The 12,387-nt window shown below is 42.1% G+C and overlaps 1 protein-coding gene and 1 pseudogene across 1 annotated transcript in view; one reads left to right on the forward strand and one right to left on the reverse strand.

Annotated features, from left to right (window-relative positions):
- Positions 1-9,348: 9,348 nt before the first annotated feature.
- On the reverse strand, positions 9,349-11,556 carry LOC116565141 (annotated as a pseudogene).
- Positions 11,557-11,722: 166 nt separating this feature from the next.
- Positions 11,723-12,387, forward strand: part of LOC116565278 (cytochrome P450 4V2) — a 19,847-nt gene continuing 19,182 nt past the window's right edge. The window contains exon 1 of the mRNA XM_032298867.1: positions 11,723-12,038. Coding sequence (XP_032154758.1) covers positions 11,825-12,038 — 214 coding nt within the window. The 5' untranslated portion in view covers positions 11,723-11,824. The remainder of the gene's footprint in view (positions 12,039-12,387) is intronic.

Raw genomic sequence — 12,387 nt, forward strand, 5'->3', positions numbered from 1 at the left:
TCCAGGAACCATCCAACTCCTTCCCTATTCAGTTCAAACTCCTTTTTGTTTGTTTGTTTGTTTGTTTTTTTATTTAAGTATAGGGTACATGTGCAGGTGTGTCATGGGGGTTTGTCGTACAGATTATTTGATCACACGGATATTAAGCCTGGTACCAATGAGTTATTTTTCCTGATCCCCTCCCTCCTCCCTCCCTCCACCCTCCAAAAGGCCCCAGTGTGTGTCGTTCATCTCTGTGTCCATGTGTTCTCATCCTTTAGCTCCCACTTATAAGCAAGAACATACGGCATTTGCTTTTCTGTTCCTGCATTAGTTTGCTAAGGATAATGACTTCCAGCTCCATCTATGTCTCTACAAAGGACATAATCTCATTATTTTTTACGAGCTCAAAATTCTTAGTAGGAGAAACAGCTGATATTCAACCTAAACTAACATTAAGGTAGGGTATCCAAGACAAAATGTTATTTCATGGTAACTTTACCTTGTTTGACTTCACAGGTTTGCACATAAGATTCAATTATTTATATATGTTGGTAAAAAACAAAATATTTTTAAAAATAGAACCAGTTCCAGTGATCTTGACTCTTCTAAACATTTAAATTGGAAGAAAAAGTACCATTTTAGAGATTACATAGAGACTTGGCCCTGTCATTGATTTTAAAAATGACCTTTCTCATTGCACTGATTTTTAGTGCAATGTTAAAGTTAGTGTTTTAGTTATATATTTAATTAGATATAGAGATTAGTAAATAATTCTTATATCAAGGATGGTGCTTTTTAAGCTAATTAGGTAAAAATTAGGGCAGTGTTTTTTATAATAATCTAATAAATGAGTCTTACTTTAGAATTAATCTATTAAAAATTGAAAAAAATTGAACTACTTCTGAGATTGATTTTTAAATTCAGGTTACTGACTTATATTAATTAAAATGTTTGTTAGTTTATCCAAAACCAAAGGAATGAAGGAATTTTAAAATAATCTAAAAAAAATGTAAAATACCGTAGAAAACTGCTAGATTTTGTGAATTTAATATAGAAGGAAGTATCCATATTGGTCATATTCTGAACTAGAATGGAATTTCTATACCAGTTGAGAAGTAAATTTTTATATTATTCATCATTTGGATATATATATTTTTTATTGTAACTACAGATCATCGTGCAGGATTTTCAATTCCTTTAATTTCTAATAAAATATAAAAGTGTTAAAAGAGTTTTCAAAAATGTGTTACATTTATAAAAGTGTTTCTAGATGCCCAATTTTTGTATAATTTGTGCAAATATCTCTCTAGTCTGCAGTTTCTAATACACCGGTATTTATTATTTCTAACTACATAGCAGACTTCCCTAGTGAATTCAAAGTATATGTCCATATATATTTGTAAAGACTTCACAGAACGTATGCATACCCCACTGTAACGTTTGTTTCAGGAGATTATGCCCCTGTGTGGTGATCGTCGTGGATTTGATTTCATCAGACATTTATTGAGCACTTCCTTGGTGTAAGATTTTTTTCTAAGCATTGTATTGAACAAGGCAGTCTTTGCCCTAAAAGAGCTTAGAGTCTCATGGAGGAGACAGACTATAAACAACTAAATAAAAACATATTACTGGTCCGTTAGCAGTAAGTGCTGTGAAGAAACAAAGCAAGGGAAGGTGACGGAGTGGAACGGGCTGCAAGTTTCCATGGAGCAGTTGGGGACGGCGGTGTTGCAGGGGTGACATTTGAGCAAAGCCCAAAGATGAGAAAAGAACCATGGAACTATCTGGGGAGAAAGAATTGTAGACAGAGCGAAAAACATATGTGCCTAAACCAAGAGCACACCTGGAACACTCGAAGAGCAGCAGAGGGGTCCGTTCATGGGATGGAATTAGCAAGGGAGGGAATGGTGGGAGCCCAGTGAGGCAACAGAAGCTGAGGATTGAGATCCTTTCTGGACTTGGGGAATTCTAAGTAGTCTGAAATAAGCCACTGGAGCAGTTGAGTTTTGGGGATAAAATGACATAATTGACAAGAGATGATCATGTTTCACCCAAATGATAGTGGTAAGGCTGATGAGAATCCCAGGACTTTGGATGTGTTTGAAATTTGAGCCAAAAGATTGGCTGTTGGATGACAGGTGCAGTGTGCCTATGAAAAGAACCAACGATGCCTCCAAGGCTTTTGGCTTCGCACTTGGAAGGACGATGTTGACATTCATTGAAATTGGAAAGACTGCCCGGGGAACACGTTTGGCAGCGTGAGAGGCGTGTTACGTGAGATGCCAATTAGATGCCCAAGTGGAGATGTTGAGATATTTGGATATCCACACTTGAGTGTGGAGGGGAGATGGAGACTGGAGGTACAAATTTGGGGGTTGCCAGCATGTTGATTGTATTTAAGAGCTGAAATGGACGAGGTAACCAAGAAAATGAGTGTAGAGAAATGGAGGAAAAGGGAGTTCTGAGCCTTGTGCCTTTAAACATCTAAAGGCCTGGGATGTGAAGGAAAACCAGTAAAGCAGACCGAGAAGGAATGGCTGGTGAAAGGAAGTAAGAGTCAGGAGAATTTGGCATCCTCAAAGTAAAGTGTGTGTGGAGGCAGGGGTTGGGGGGGGGAGTGTTTAAAGGAAGTGATAGGGACTCAAGTGTGTTGAATGTTGATTAGTCAATTGAGATAAGGTCTAAGAATTGGGCTAAAGGTGGAGCCACATGGCAGTTACTGGTGACCTTGACAAGATCTGATAGGTGAATGGACAAGGCGAAAGTCCACTTGCAGTGGGTTCGGGAGAAATCGAAGACAGTAGTCATGGGTAGGTCTCGTTGAGTTTCTTCTGTACAGAGGAGTAATTGGGGGTGTGTGTGTGCGTGTGTGCGTGTGTTTTCTGGAATGGGTCATCGTGGTGAATGTCTTCATTATTCAGTATAAAAATGTCGAACCAAAAAGAAAGATAGCTATAGTGTTCTCTGGAGGACAAGGGGAGTGTATTCCCACTGGAAAATTTAAGAAAATGTTGATAGAGCTGAATGAATAGTAAGTTATAATTCAGAAGCAGCATTCAGAGAAGGCTACACTTTGTGAAGGATGTCTTCAGAGTTCAGAAAAAGAACATTGTGGGGGTAGAAGTTTTAGCTTAGAAGGCAAAAGATTTCAAAAATACACAGAATCAAAATGATGGTATCAAATAAACTTGGAGCCATTCTACTACTGTTTATGAAAGAATAGTTCATGCCAAACTGGCCTGAGAACAATGTGAATGGACAAGAAACAGCTCAACACCCACCCAACCCCCCAACACAAAGCAGCATAATTTCAGGAAGCAAATTGGAGACAACAGGAATAATACCTTGAGGTGAACCCCATGTTTGCTATTGTTTTCTTGTATATATTTTAGACTAATAATGGGGCATAGAGGCCAAGAAAAAGTGACACCCTCAAAATTTGTGACAAGCTCACTAGGCTGCCAAAAGGAATGACCTTGGGAAATGTCTCAGACTTTGAATTGACAACCTTGAAGGACTATACTCAAGGAGTAAGGGCAAACTCAATATAGACAAGTCCTCAAAACACTAGAAGCGGAACCTGGAATCAATGAAACCTGTTTAGATCCAGGTTATGTGCCTGTACTTTATATGACTGCCAGAAAAGTAATGTTATTTAAAGAAAGATAACATTACATGAAGTTTCCGTAATTTTAACATACAGTGTACAGCATTCAATCTAAAATTAAGAGACAGCCCAGGATATAGGGCCAAGTGACTGAAAGCCAAGAGAGAAAACAAAATTATAGCAGACCCACAGATGATTAAAATAGTAGCACTATCAGGTGCGAGCTAAGAAACAATTTGAATTTCACATTCAAAAATATATTCAAAAAACATATAATTTCAAGAGAAAACTGTAATCTGAAAAATAAACTGATATCCTAGAAATGAATGATACAGTGACTCAGGAATTCACTAGCTATATTTAACTGCAGATTAAACATAGCAGATGAGGATTAGCAAAATGAAAGAGAGGTCAATACACAGTCTTCACTTTGAACAAGCATAAAAAATAGATATTCCAGAAAAAATTGTGAGGCGATGTGAAAAAATCTAATATCCATGTAATTATAGTCATAGAGCAAAAAGAAAATGGAACAATGCAGTACCGAAAAGATACCACGCAAGAATCTTCCAAAATAGAAGACACCAAAGCACTAATTCAAGAAGCTATAAGAAACACAAGACAGATACAAAGCAAAACATACTTAGGTCCATCACAAACTGCTGGAAACTCCAAATCAGAAAGAAAAAAACACAGCCAGAGGGTAGTGGGAGAGACATTATCTTCAAATAAGCAACTATAAGGCTGACACTTGACTTTTAAACACAGGGGATGGAAGCTGAAAGACAATAGAAAAAGCATCTTTACAGTGCTGAAAAAAATAATTGCCAACCCAGAATTTTATACATAGTGAATATGTACCTCAAAAATGAGGGCAGAAGAGCAGTGTTTTCAGATAAACCAAAATTGGGAATTAATCACCAGCAAATCTGTACCAAAGGAAATACTAATCAGAGTTCTTCACAGAATAGGAGAATTATACCAGAAGGAAGTACAATGATAAAAGAAGAAATAATGAACATCAGAATGGACAAATATGTGGGAAAATAGAAAATAATACTTATTGTATAAAACAATGAGTAATATGGAGTTCAGTATATATTTGAGATTAAAATATTATAGAAATAGCATAAAATTGGGAAAGGTTTAATTGTTGTTAAAGTGTTATAAATTCATTACATTGTCCAGGAGTACTCTTCTAAGGTAGAGTTTTATAAAGTAGTGAGTGTGACACAGCAAGATGAGGACACACAATTCTATCAGGAATGAGAGTGGGCACCTCACTACTGATTCTATAGATGTAAAAAAAGAGTAACTTGATTTGATAATTTAGATGAAAATGAAAACTTTTGAAAATATCACATCACTCAAGAAGAAACAAAATTTGAAAAGGGTTATGTTTATTATAAGACTTAAATTTATTATTAAAAGCCATCTCGCAAAGACAACCCCAAGTCCTGATTATTGGTTAATCCTTCCAAATAGTTAAGGTAAAGTTAATGCCACTAGTAGCAACATCAAAAAGTTCTTCAAGGCTGAGCATGGTGGCTCCTGCCTCTGGGAGGCTGGGGCAGGAGGATTGCTTGAGCCCAGGGATTTGAGGTTACAGCGAGCTCTGATCATGCCACTGCACTCCAGCCTGGGTGACACAGTGAGACCCTGTCTCTCCAAAAACATAAAAAAGTTATTCAAGACGATCATCATTTTGTAAGGCTGCCACAACCCTGATATAAAACCTAACAAGGACATTACAGAAAATAAAAAGGTAAATTGCAATAAAGTAACTGAGAATTACTTAAAAAAAAGCAGATTGTAGGCCAATATCACCCCTGAACTCCCAAGCAAAATCATATTAGTAATATGAAGTGGATAATACATACCATCCAAATTAAACTTATTTCAGAAAGGCAAGTTTGATATACCATGTAAAAATCATTCAGTGCAACAAATGAAGTAAGAAAATAAGCATGTGATTTTCTAGATAAAGAAAACATCTTTGAAAAAGAAATCCAGAAAAAAAATTCTTAGTCAACTAGGAAAATAAGAATATCACTGTTATCTTTTAACGTGTATCTGGGGGGAGGGAAATGACAACAAACTGTATACTTAGTGGTAATTTTATTTTGATTTTCTTATTCAAGAAGCTCTACTTCCTGAAATAATACAAAGTGTCAGCTACCACCACTGTTAATCATTATACAGAATATACTTTCCAGCCCAGCAGGCCAAGATTAATTATTAAAGGGTCTTAAGAATTAGGAAGAAAGAAAAAATTTTATTTTTCACAGAAAACATGATTGTGTACATAGAAAATCCAAAATAATCTACGAATACACTTAAAAATTATGATTTTAGCAACATCATTGAAAATAGTCAATATAAAAATTATGTCCATTTCTATATACTAACAACAATTAGATAATAAAATTTATAAAAAAATAGCCTCAAAAATCAACTAGGAATAAATTTAATAAAAATGAATATATTAGAGTTCTTCAGAGCAACAGAAATAGGAGATTTTTAGATTATATGTTATAATCTAATGTATATATGGAGAGCGAGAGTTATTTCTTTTAAGGGAAGAGGTTGCTGGCAAGTCTAAAATCTGTAAGGCCCTCCGGAAGGCTTGAAATTCAGCTAAGAGTTCAGTATTGAGTCTGAAATTCACAGGACAAGGCAGGCAGGCTGGAAATTGTGGTAGGGTCTCTGTGTTGCCATCTTGAAACCAAATTCTTTCTTCTTCAAAAAACTTCAGTCTTTTTCGTTTTTTTGAGACGGAGTTTTACTCTTATTGCCCAACCTGGACTGCAGTGGTCCGATCTCGGCTCACTACAGCCTCTGCCTTCCAGGTTCAAACAATTTTCCTGCTTTAGCCCTCTGAGTAGCTGGGATTATGGGTGCCCACCCCATGCTCAGCTAATTTTTCTATTTTTAGTAGAGACAACGTTTCACCACGTTGGTTTGGCAAGACTCAAACCCCTGACCTCAGGTGATCCACCCACCTTGGCCTCCCAAAGTGCTGGGATTGCAGGCATGAGTCACCGTGCCTGGCCAAAACCTCAATCTTTATTCTTGAGGCCTTCACTGGTTGGACGAGGACCACTCACATTCTGGAGGGCAATCTGCTTTACTCTAAGCCTACCGATTTAAAAGTTAACCACGTCTTAAAAATACCTTGACAGCAACATCCAGACTGGTGTCTGACCACACAACCTGGCCCCATAACCAAATTTTGACACATAAAATTATCCATGATAATAGGTAACACCTCATCAAAGAGATCTAGAAAACATTTCTGGGAGAAATTAATGAAAACCCAAATAAATGAAACAATATGTCATGTTCATGGGTTGGAAGACTCAGTGCAGGCATTATAATGATGTCAATTAGCTTCAGATTGATTTTTATATTTAACTGAATCACAATTAAAATACCATCAGGGAATGTGTGCGTGTGTGTGTGTGTGTGTGTGTGTGTGTGTGTGTGTGTGTATGTGAAAGAGAGAGAGAGAGGGAGAGAGAGAGAGAGAGAGAGAGAGAATTTATAGGGAAATACAAAGCACCCAAAATAGCAAGATAGTCTTGATAAATTTGAAAAACAAGTTAAATAACTTATACCAAGAAATATCAAGACTTATAAAATTATTAAAGTCATCTGTTATTGGCACACAAATGGACAAACAGCAATAGAACAGAACAGATCATATGTATGTGTACAATCATCTGATTTATGACAAAGTGACATTCCAGTGCATTGATTAAAGGATGGTCTTTTCACTAAATTCTATTGAGTCCATTTGATATTCATATTTTTATTTAGAAGGGTGTCAATCTCTACTTCACTACCGTATACATACACAAACACATTACAGGTGCAGGTTCTTGGACCTAAATTAGAAAGGGAAGATTATGAAGCTTTAGACGTTAATATAAGAGAATATCTTTTTTACCCTATGGTAGGCAAAGATTTTCTAAACAAGATGCATAAAACATTAACTGCAATGAAAAAGATCAATAAATTGGACTTTGTTAAACTTTAAAACATTCCTACTCATTCAAATACATCAGCTATGGTTTGACTGTGTCCCCAGAGTTCATGTGTTGGAAACTAATCCCCAGTGCAAGTACTGAGAGGCAGGACCATTAAGAGGTGGTTAGGCCCTGAGGGCTCTGCCCTCACAAGTGCATTGATACTACTGTCGTGTGAGTGGATTCCTTCTGGCAGGAATCCACGACAGTAGCATTAATCCACTATGGCAGGACTGGGTTCCTAATTAAAGGATGAATTCGGCCTCCTTCCTCTTGCCCTCTCTCACTTACTCTTGTGCCCTTTCATCTTCTGCCATGGCATGATACAGCAGAAGGCCCTCAGCGGAAGCTCCTCTGTCTTGGAATTCCCAGCCTCCAGAACCATACTGGTCTGGGATATTTGGTTAAAGCAGCACAAAGTGAACTATGACAGCATCATTAAGAGAGTGATAAGGCAAGCTACAGAGAGGAAGGAACTTGCTGTAGGTATCTGGCAAAGGATTTGTATTCATATATAATTTATTATATAATAATTGCTCATTACTTATTTATAAGTCCTACAAATCACTAAAATTCCAGACAATTACAATGTTGAACATGGGAAACTGATTTAACAGGCACTCTCCAAAATGGCCAATAAGCTTGTGAAATGATGCATACTGTCCTAGGTCATTAGGAAAATGCATATTAAAATTTGAATGCTAAGCCTGGGCAACATGGTGAAACCCTGTCTCTACTAAAGATACAAAAATTAGCTCGGCATGGTGGTGTGTGCCTCTAGTCCCAGCTACTCAGAGGGCTGAAGGAGAAGGATTGCTGGAGCCCTGGAAGTCAAGGCTGCAGTGAGCCGAGATCATGCCACTGCACTCCTGTCTGGGTGAGAGAGTGAGATCCTGTTTCACAAAAACAAACAAACAAATCTCAATATAGTTTTACAAGACCTAACTGAATGGCTTTGTGAAAAAAAGACAATATCAAACGTTGGCAAGTACATGGAGCCACTGGAACTATCAAAGATTACTCATGAGTGTGTAAATTGGTACAAATTTGGAAAACCGTCAGTAAGTACTAAGTCTAAACCGATGCTTGCCTTATGACCTAGCAATTCCACTCCTAGGTGTAGTTACAGGAAGAAGAAATATGTACAATGTGTATTGAAAGACATCTACAACAGTGACCATACAAAATTCTTCACAACATAGGAAAATTGGAAACAACTGAAACATCCATTGGCAGTAAAATGAAGGATAAATTATAGTCAAATAATGGAATAATATACAGCTGTGAAAAATATAGGAAAATATTACACATGGCAATAGAGTTAATATAGATTGTCATAAATCGGGTGATTGTACACATATGTATGATCTGTTCTATTGCTGTTTGCCCATTTTTGTGCCAATAACATGATTTTAATTAATTTATATCTTGATATTTCTTGCTATAAGTTATCTAACTTGTGTTTCAAATTCATCTAAACTCACTGTTGAGTTTTAGAAGCTGGTTACGAAAGAATGCATGCTATATGATTTCACATTGTGTTGTGTGATTGGGTTGTGGTTACATGGAAGTTAGATGTTTGTCCATGAAACTGTACACTTGAGTGTTGTGTACTTTAGTTGATCCTGGTACTTGTGATTCAAAATTTCCTAACAATTTCCTGGTAGCCTTTATGATTTGATGTAAATGTAGTTTGCAGATAACGTACTTCTATACTCAGTCATGAATTTATATAATGTAAATTAAGTATCTTTTTGTATTGGGAATCATTCCTAGTGACAAAAAATTTGGGAAATAAAAACATTAACATTTACAAGACCATTCTGTAGTTTATTATATATTCTGGCCCATGACTTTCAAAAGCACTGTTTTCTAAGAGGAGAGAGGATCAAATAAAGACCTTGACCAAAGAAAGCTCTTTCAAGTGGGGAGGGCTTCATAGAGGATGAATCTTGAGGAGGAAAAGTCAGGAGATGCCTTCCTGCTCAGCTGCATTAGCTCATGAAGCTGACAGCCCCAGGGTTATAAATGTTGTGGGTAGACTGGCTTTACGTTGGTCTTGCAATCATCTGCTACGCTGAGCTCCATTACATTTCGCGGTGAACATTCTAAGGTGTGACACTGTGTACTCTGGTGTTATGAGGCTGTCAGGGGAGAAGGGTCCTGCCATGTATTTCTTGCGCTCCCAGCCACCTGACTGGTTTCGTCTGAAATTTCAGCATTCCAAGGCAGTATGAGGAAGGCCCCATCTGGTAACAAAGCACGAGAAAGATGACTAAGGGGACAAAGGGACAAGGCTTTTATTTTGTTCTTCACCACAGATTGCCTTCAAAATAAAGGCAAAGCGTCTAAGCCTGGCAGTCCAGGTCTCTAAGCTGGCTCCACCCTACCCCCGCATCTCATCCCGCAGGTGTCACTGCGTGGGACCCTGTGCTTCCAGCAGGGGCCCCTCACTGCCCCTGGAGCTCATTTTACCCCTCCTGGCTCTGCAGCATTTCTGACCATTTCTGCCCAGGCCCAGACTCGCTGCTGCTTAGAGCAATCTTCCCTCTCTGCTTCTGGACGGGAGGGGTTGTATGGTACCCGCCTTGTTTTGTCCACAGAGGTTAGCAGAGACGGATACAGACAAACCTTTTTTTCTTCCTAATTTTAGATTCAGGAGCACATGCGCAGGTTTGTTAAATGGCTATACTGCCTGATGTTGAGGTTGATCCCCTCACCCAAATACTGAACATAGTACCCAATACACAATTTTTCAACCCTTCCTCCCCTTCCTTCCATTTCGGAATCCCCAATGTGATGTAGACAAATTGTTTACTTTTATAGTTGTAATTGACCTTATTATATTGTTCAGCCTCAGCCCTTTAGAGAGGACGAAACTAAAGCCCATGAGACATGCTTAAAGATATTAAGTGAAGATATTTATTTTTTTAGTGTTGAAGTAATTAAACAATGTAGACGTGAGTGAAATAAAAGGCGTAAGTTCTCCATCTTCGTTCCCACTCGACAGAGCTGATTAGCATTTTTATTTCCAGACATTAGAGCTTCTCCCAGAGAAGGCATCATTTTATACGCTGCGTTCTGCAGCTTGTTTTGTTTTGTTCATTGACTGTTTCGTGCACCGCTTTCCACGTCAGCACCTGCAGGTGACTGAAAACAGATCCACCCGGAGAAAAGCCGTGGGCGTTTTTCTCTACAGTGAAGAGCCCTGCGGGTCGCTGTGGGCAACCTGTACAGTGGCTTCCAGTAAAGGGACGGGGTAATTGAGCAAAGCGGGCATTCAGGCCATTCTTCTATTTCATCTTCTGGCACTTTAGGGCTTGGGAAGGACCCGGCCACCCCTGGCCCGGCCACTTTGTAGGAAGCACCGAGCGTGGAAAAGGGGCTGGGGTCGGTGCCCGGGCCCTCGGCCGGGAAGAGAGACCGTCGGTCAGGACAGGCGTCTCCCCGGGCAGAAATCTCGGGGTCCTTCCCGCCCTTCCGGGGCTCGGTGGCTGGTCTTGGCTCTTCTGCGAGTTCCCCGCGGGGACTCCCGAGCAGCCTCGCCCGCCTTCCCCTCCCGTCCGCCCTGCGTGTTCTCCAGGGCTCTGGCCTCCCGGGTCTGGCGCACATTTTGGGAAATATGTGGCTCACAACCACTCATTTCGCTCCCGGAGGCCCAGTGGCCCCGAGGACACACACGAGGGGTGACTTCCCTGAGGCTGTGTTCCCAAGGCCACCCTGGATCACGGCGGCCGCTGCTCCGCGTGACCCCGCGGGGAGCCGGTTCGCGCCCCGCCTCCCGCGGCTGCAGTCTGGCAGGCAGCGCGCGGCGCGCGGAAGAGCTGGGCTCCGACCCGGAGGCGCCGTCCTTTCCTCTTCGGAGTAGGCTGCCCGCCCGCGCCCCGGAATACCGCACCCCGAATCCCGCACCCCGGAGCGGCCTCGCAGGACCCGCAGACCAGCCCCGCCGCGGTGACCGTTCCGATGCCCCCGCCCCCTCCGGAGGCGGCCCGAAGTGTCGCCGGCCTCTTCCCCGCCCGGCCTCGGGGTCCCGCGCGATCACGACGCCCCGGGGCTCAGGAGCCGTTTTCCGGTGTTTCGCTTTCGGCTGGCGCGGAGGCGGAGGCCGCGGCGCTGCGAGGGCCGGGCCCGGCGCAGCTACAGCCCCGGGGCTGCCTCCCTGGCCGCGGCGCAGGCGGGGAACGTCGTTCCGGGGACCCGGGCGATGACGGGGCTCTGGCTGGGGCTGGAGGGGCAGGAGCTGCTGCTGTGGGGCGCGGCGAGCGTGGCGTCCCTGGCCGGCGCCAGCCTGGTCCTGAACCTGCTGCGGTGGGCGGCGAGCTACGCGCGGAAGTGGCGGCAGATGCGGCCCATCCCCACGGTGGCCCGCGCTTACCCGCTGCTGGGCCACGCGCTGCTGATGAAGCGGGACGCGCGAGGTAAGGGCCTGCGTCCCTCCGGGGTCCGCGCCGCGGTCCGCAGCCCTCCCGCCCTCCGATCAGCTGGGAACCCGCTGCTTCGGGCGTGGCCGCAGGAGGGGGAGCCTGTCGCCCTGCGGAAAATGCTCCCCCAGTGCTACCCAGTGCCCCCCAGTTCTACCCAGTGCCCCCAGTTCTGCCCAGTGCCCCCAGTTCTACCCAGTGCCCCCAATTCTACCCAGTGCCCCCAGTGTTACCCAGTGCCCCCCAGTTCTACCCAGTGTCCCCCAGTTCTACCCAGTGGCCCCCAGTTCTGCCCAGTGGCCCCCAGTTCTACCCAGTGCCCCCAGTTCTACCCAGTGCCCCCCAG

The sequence above is a fragment of the Sapajus apella genome, unplaced genomic scaffold (assembly GCF_009761245.1).
Source record: "Sapajus apella isolate SASKATOON/1434 unplaced genomic scaffold, GSC_monkey_1.0 scaffold39, whole genome shotgun sequence".
NCBI classification, from domain to species: domain Eukaryota; kingdom Metazoa; phylum Chordata; class Mammalia; order Primates; family Cebidae; genus Sapajus; species Sapajus apella.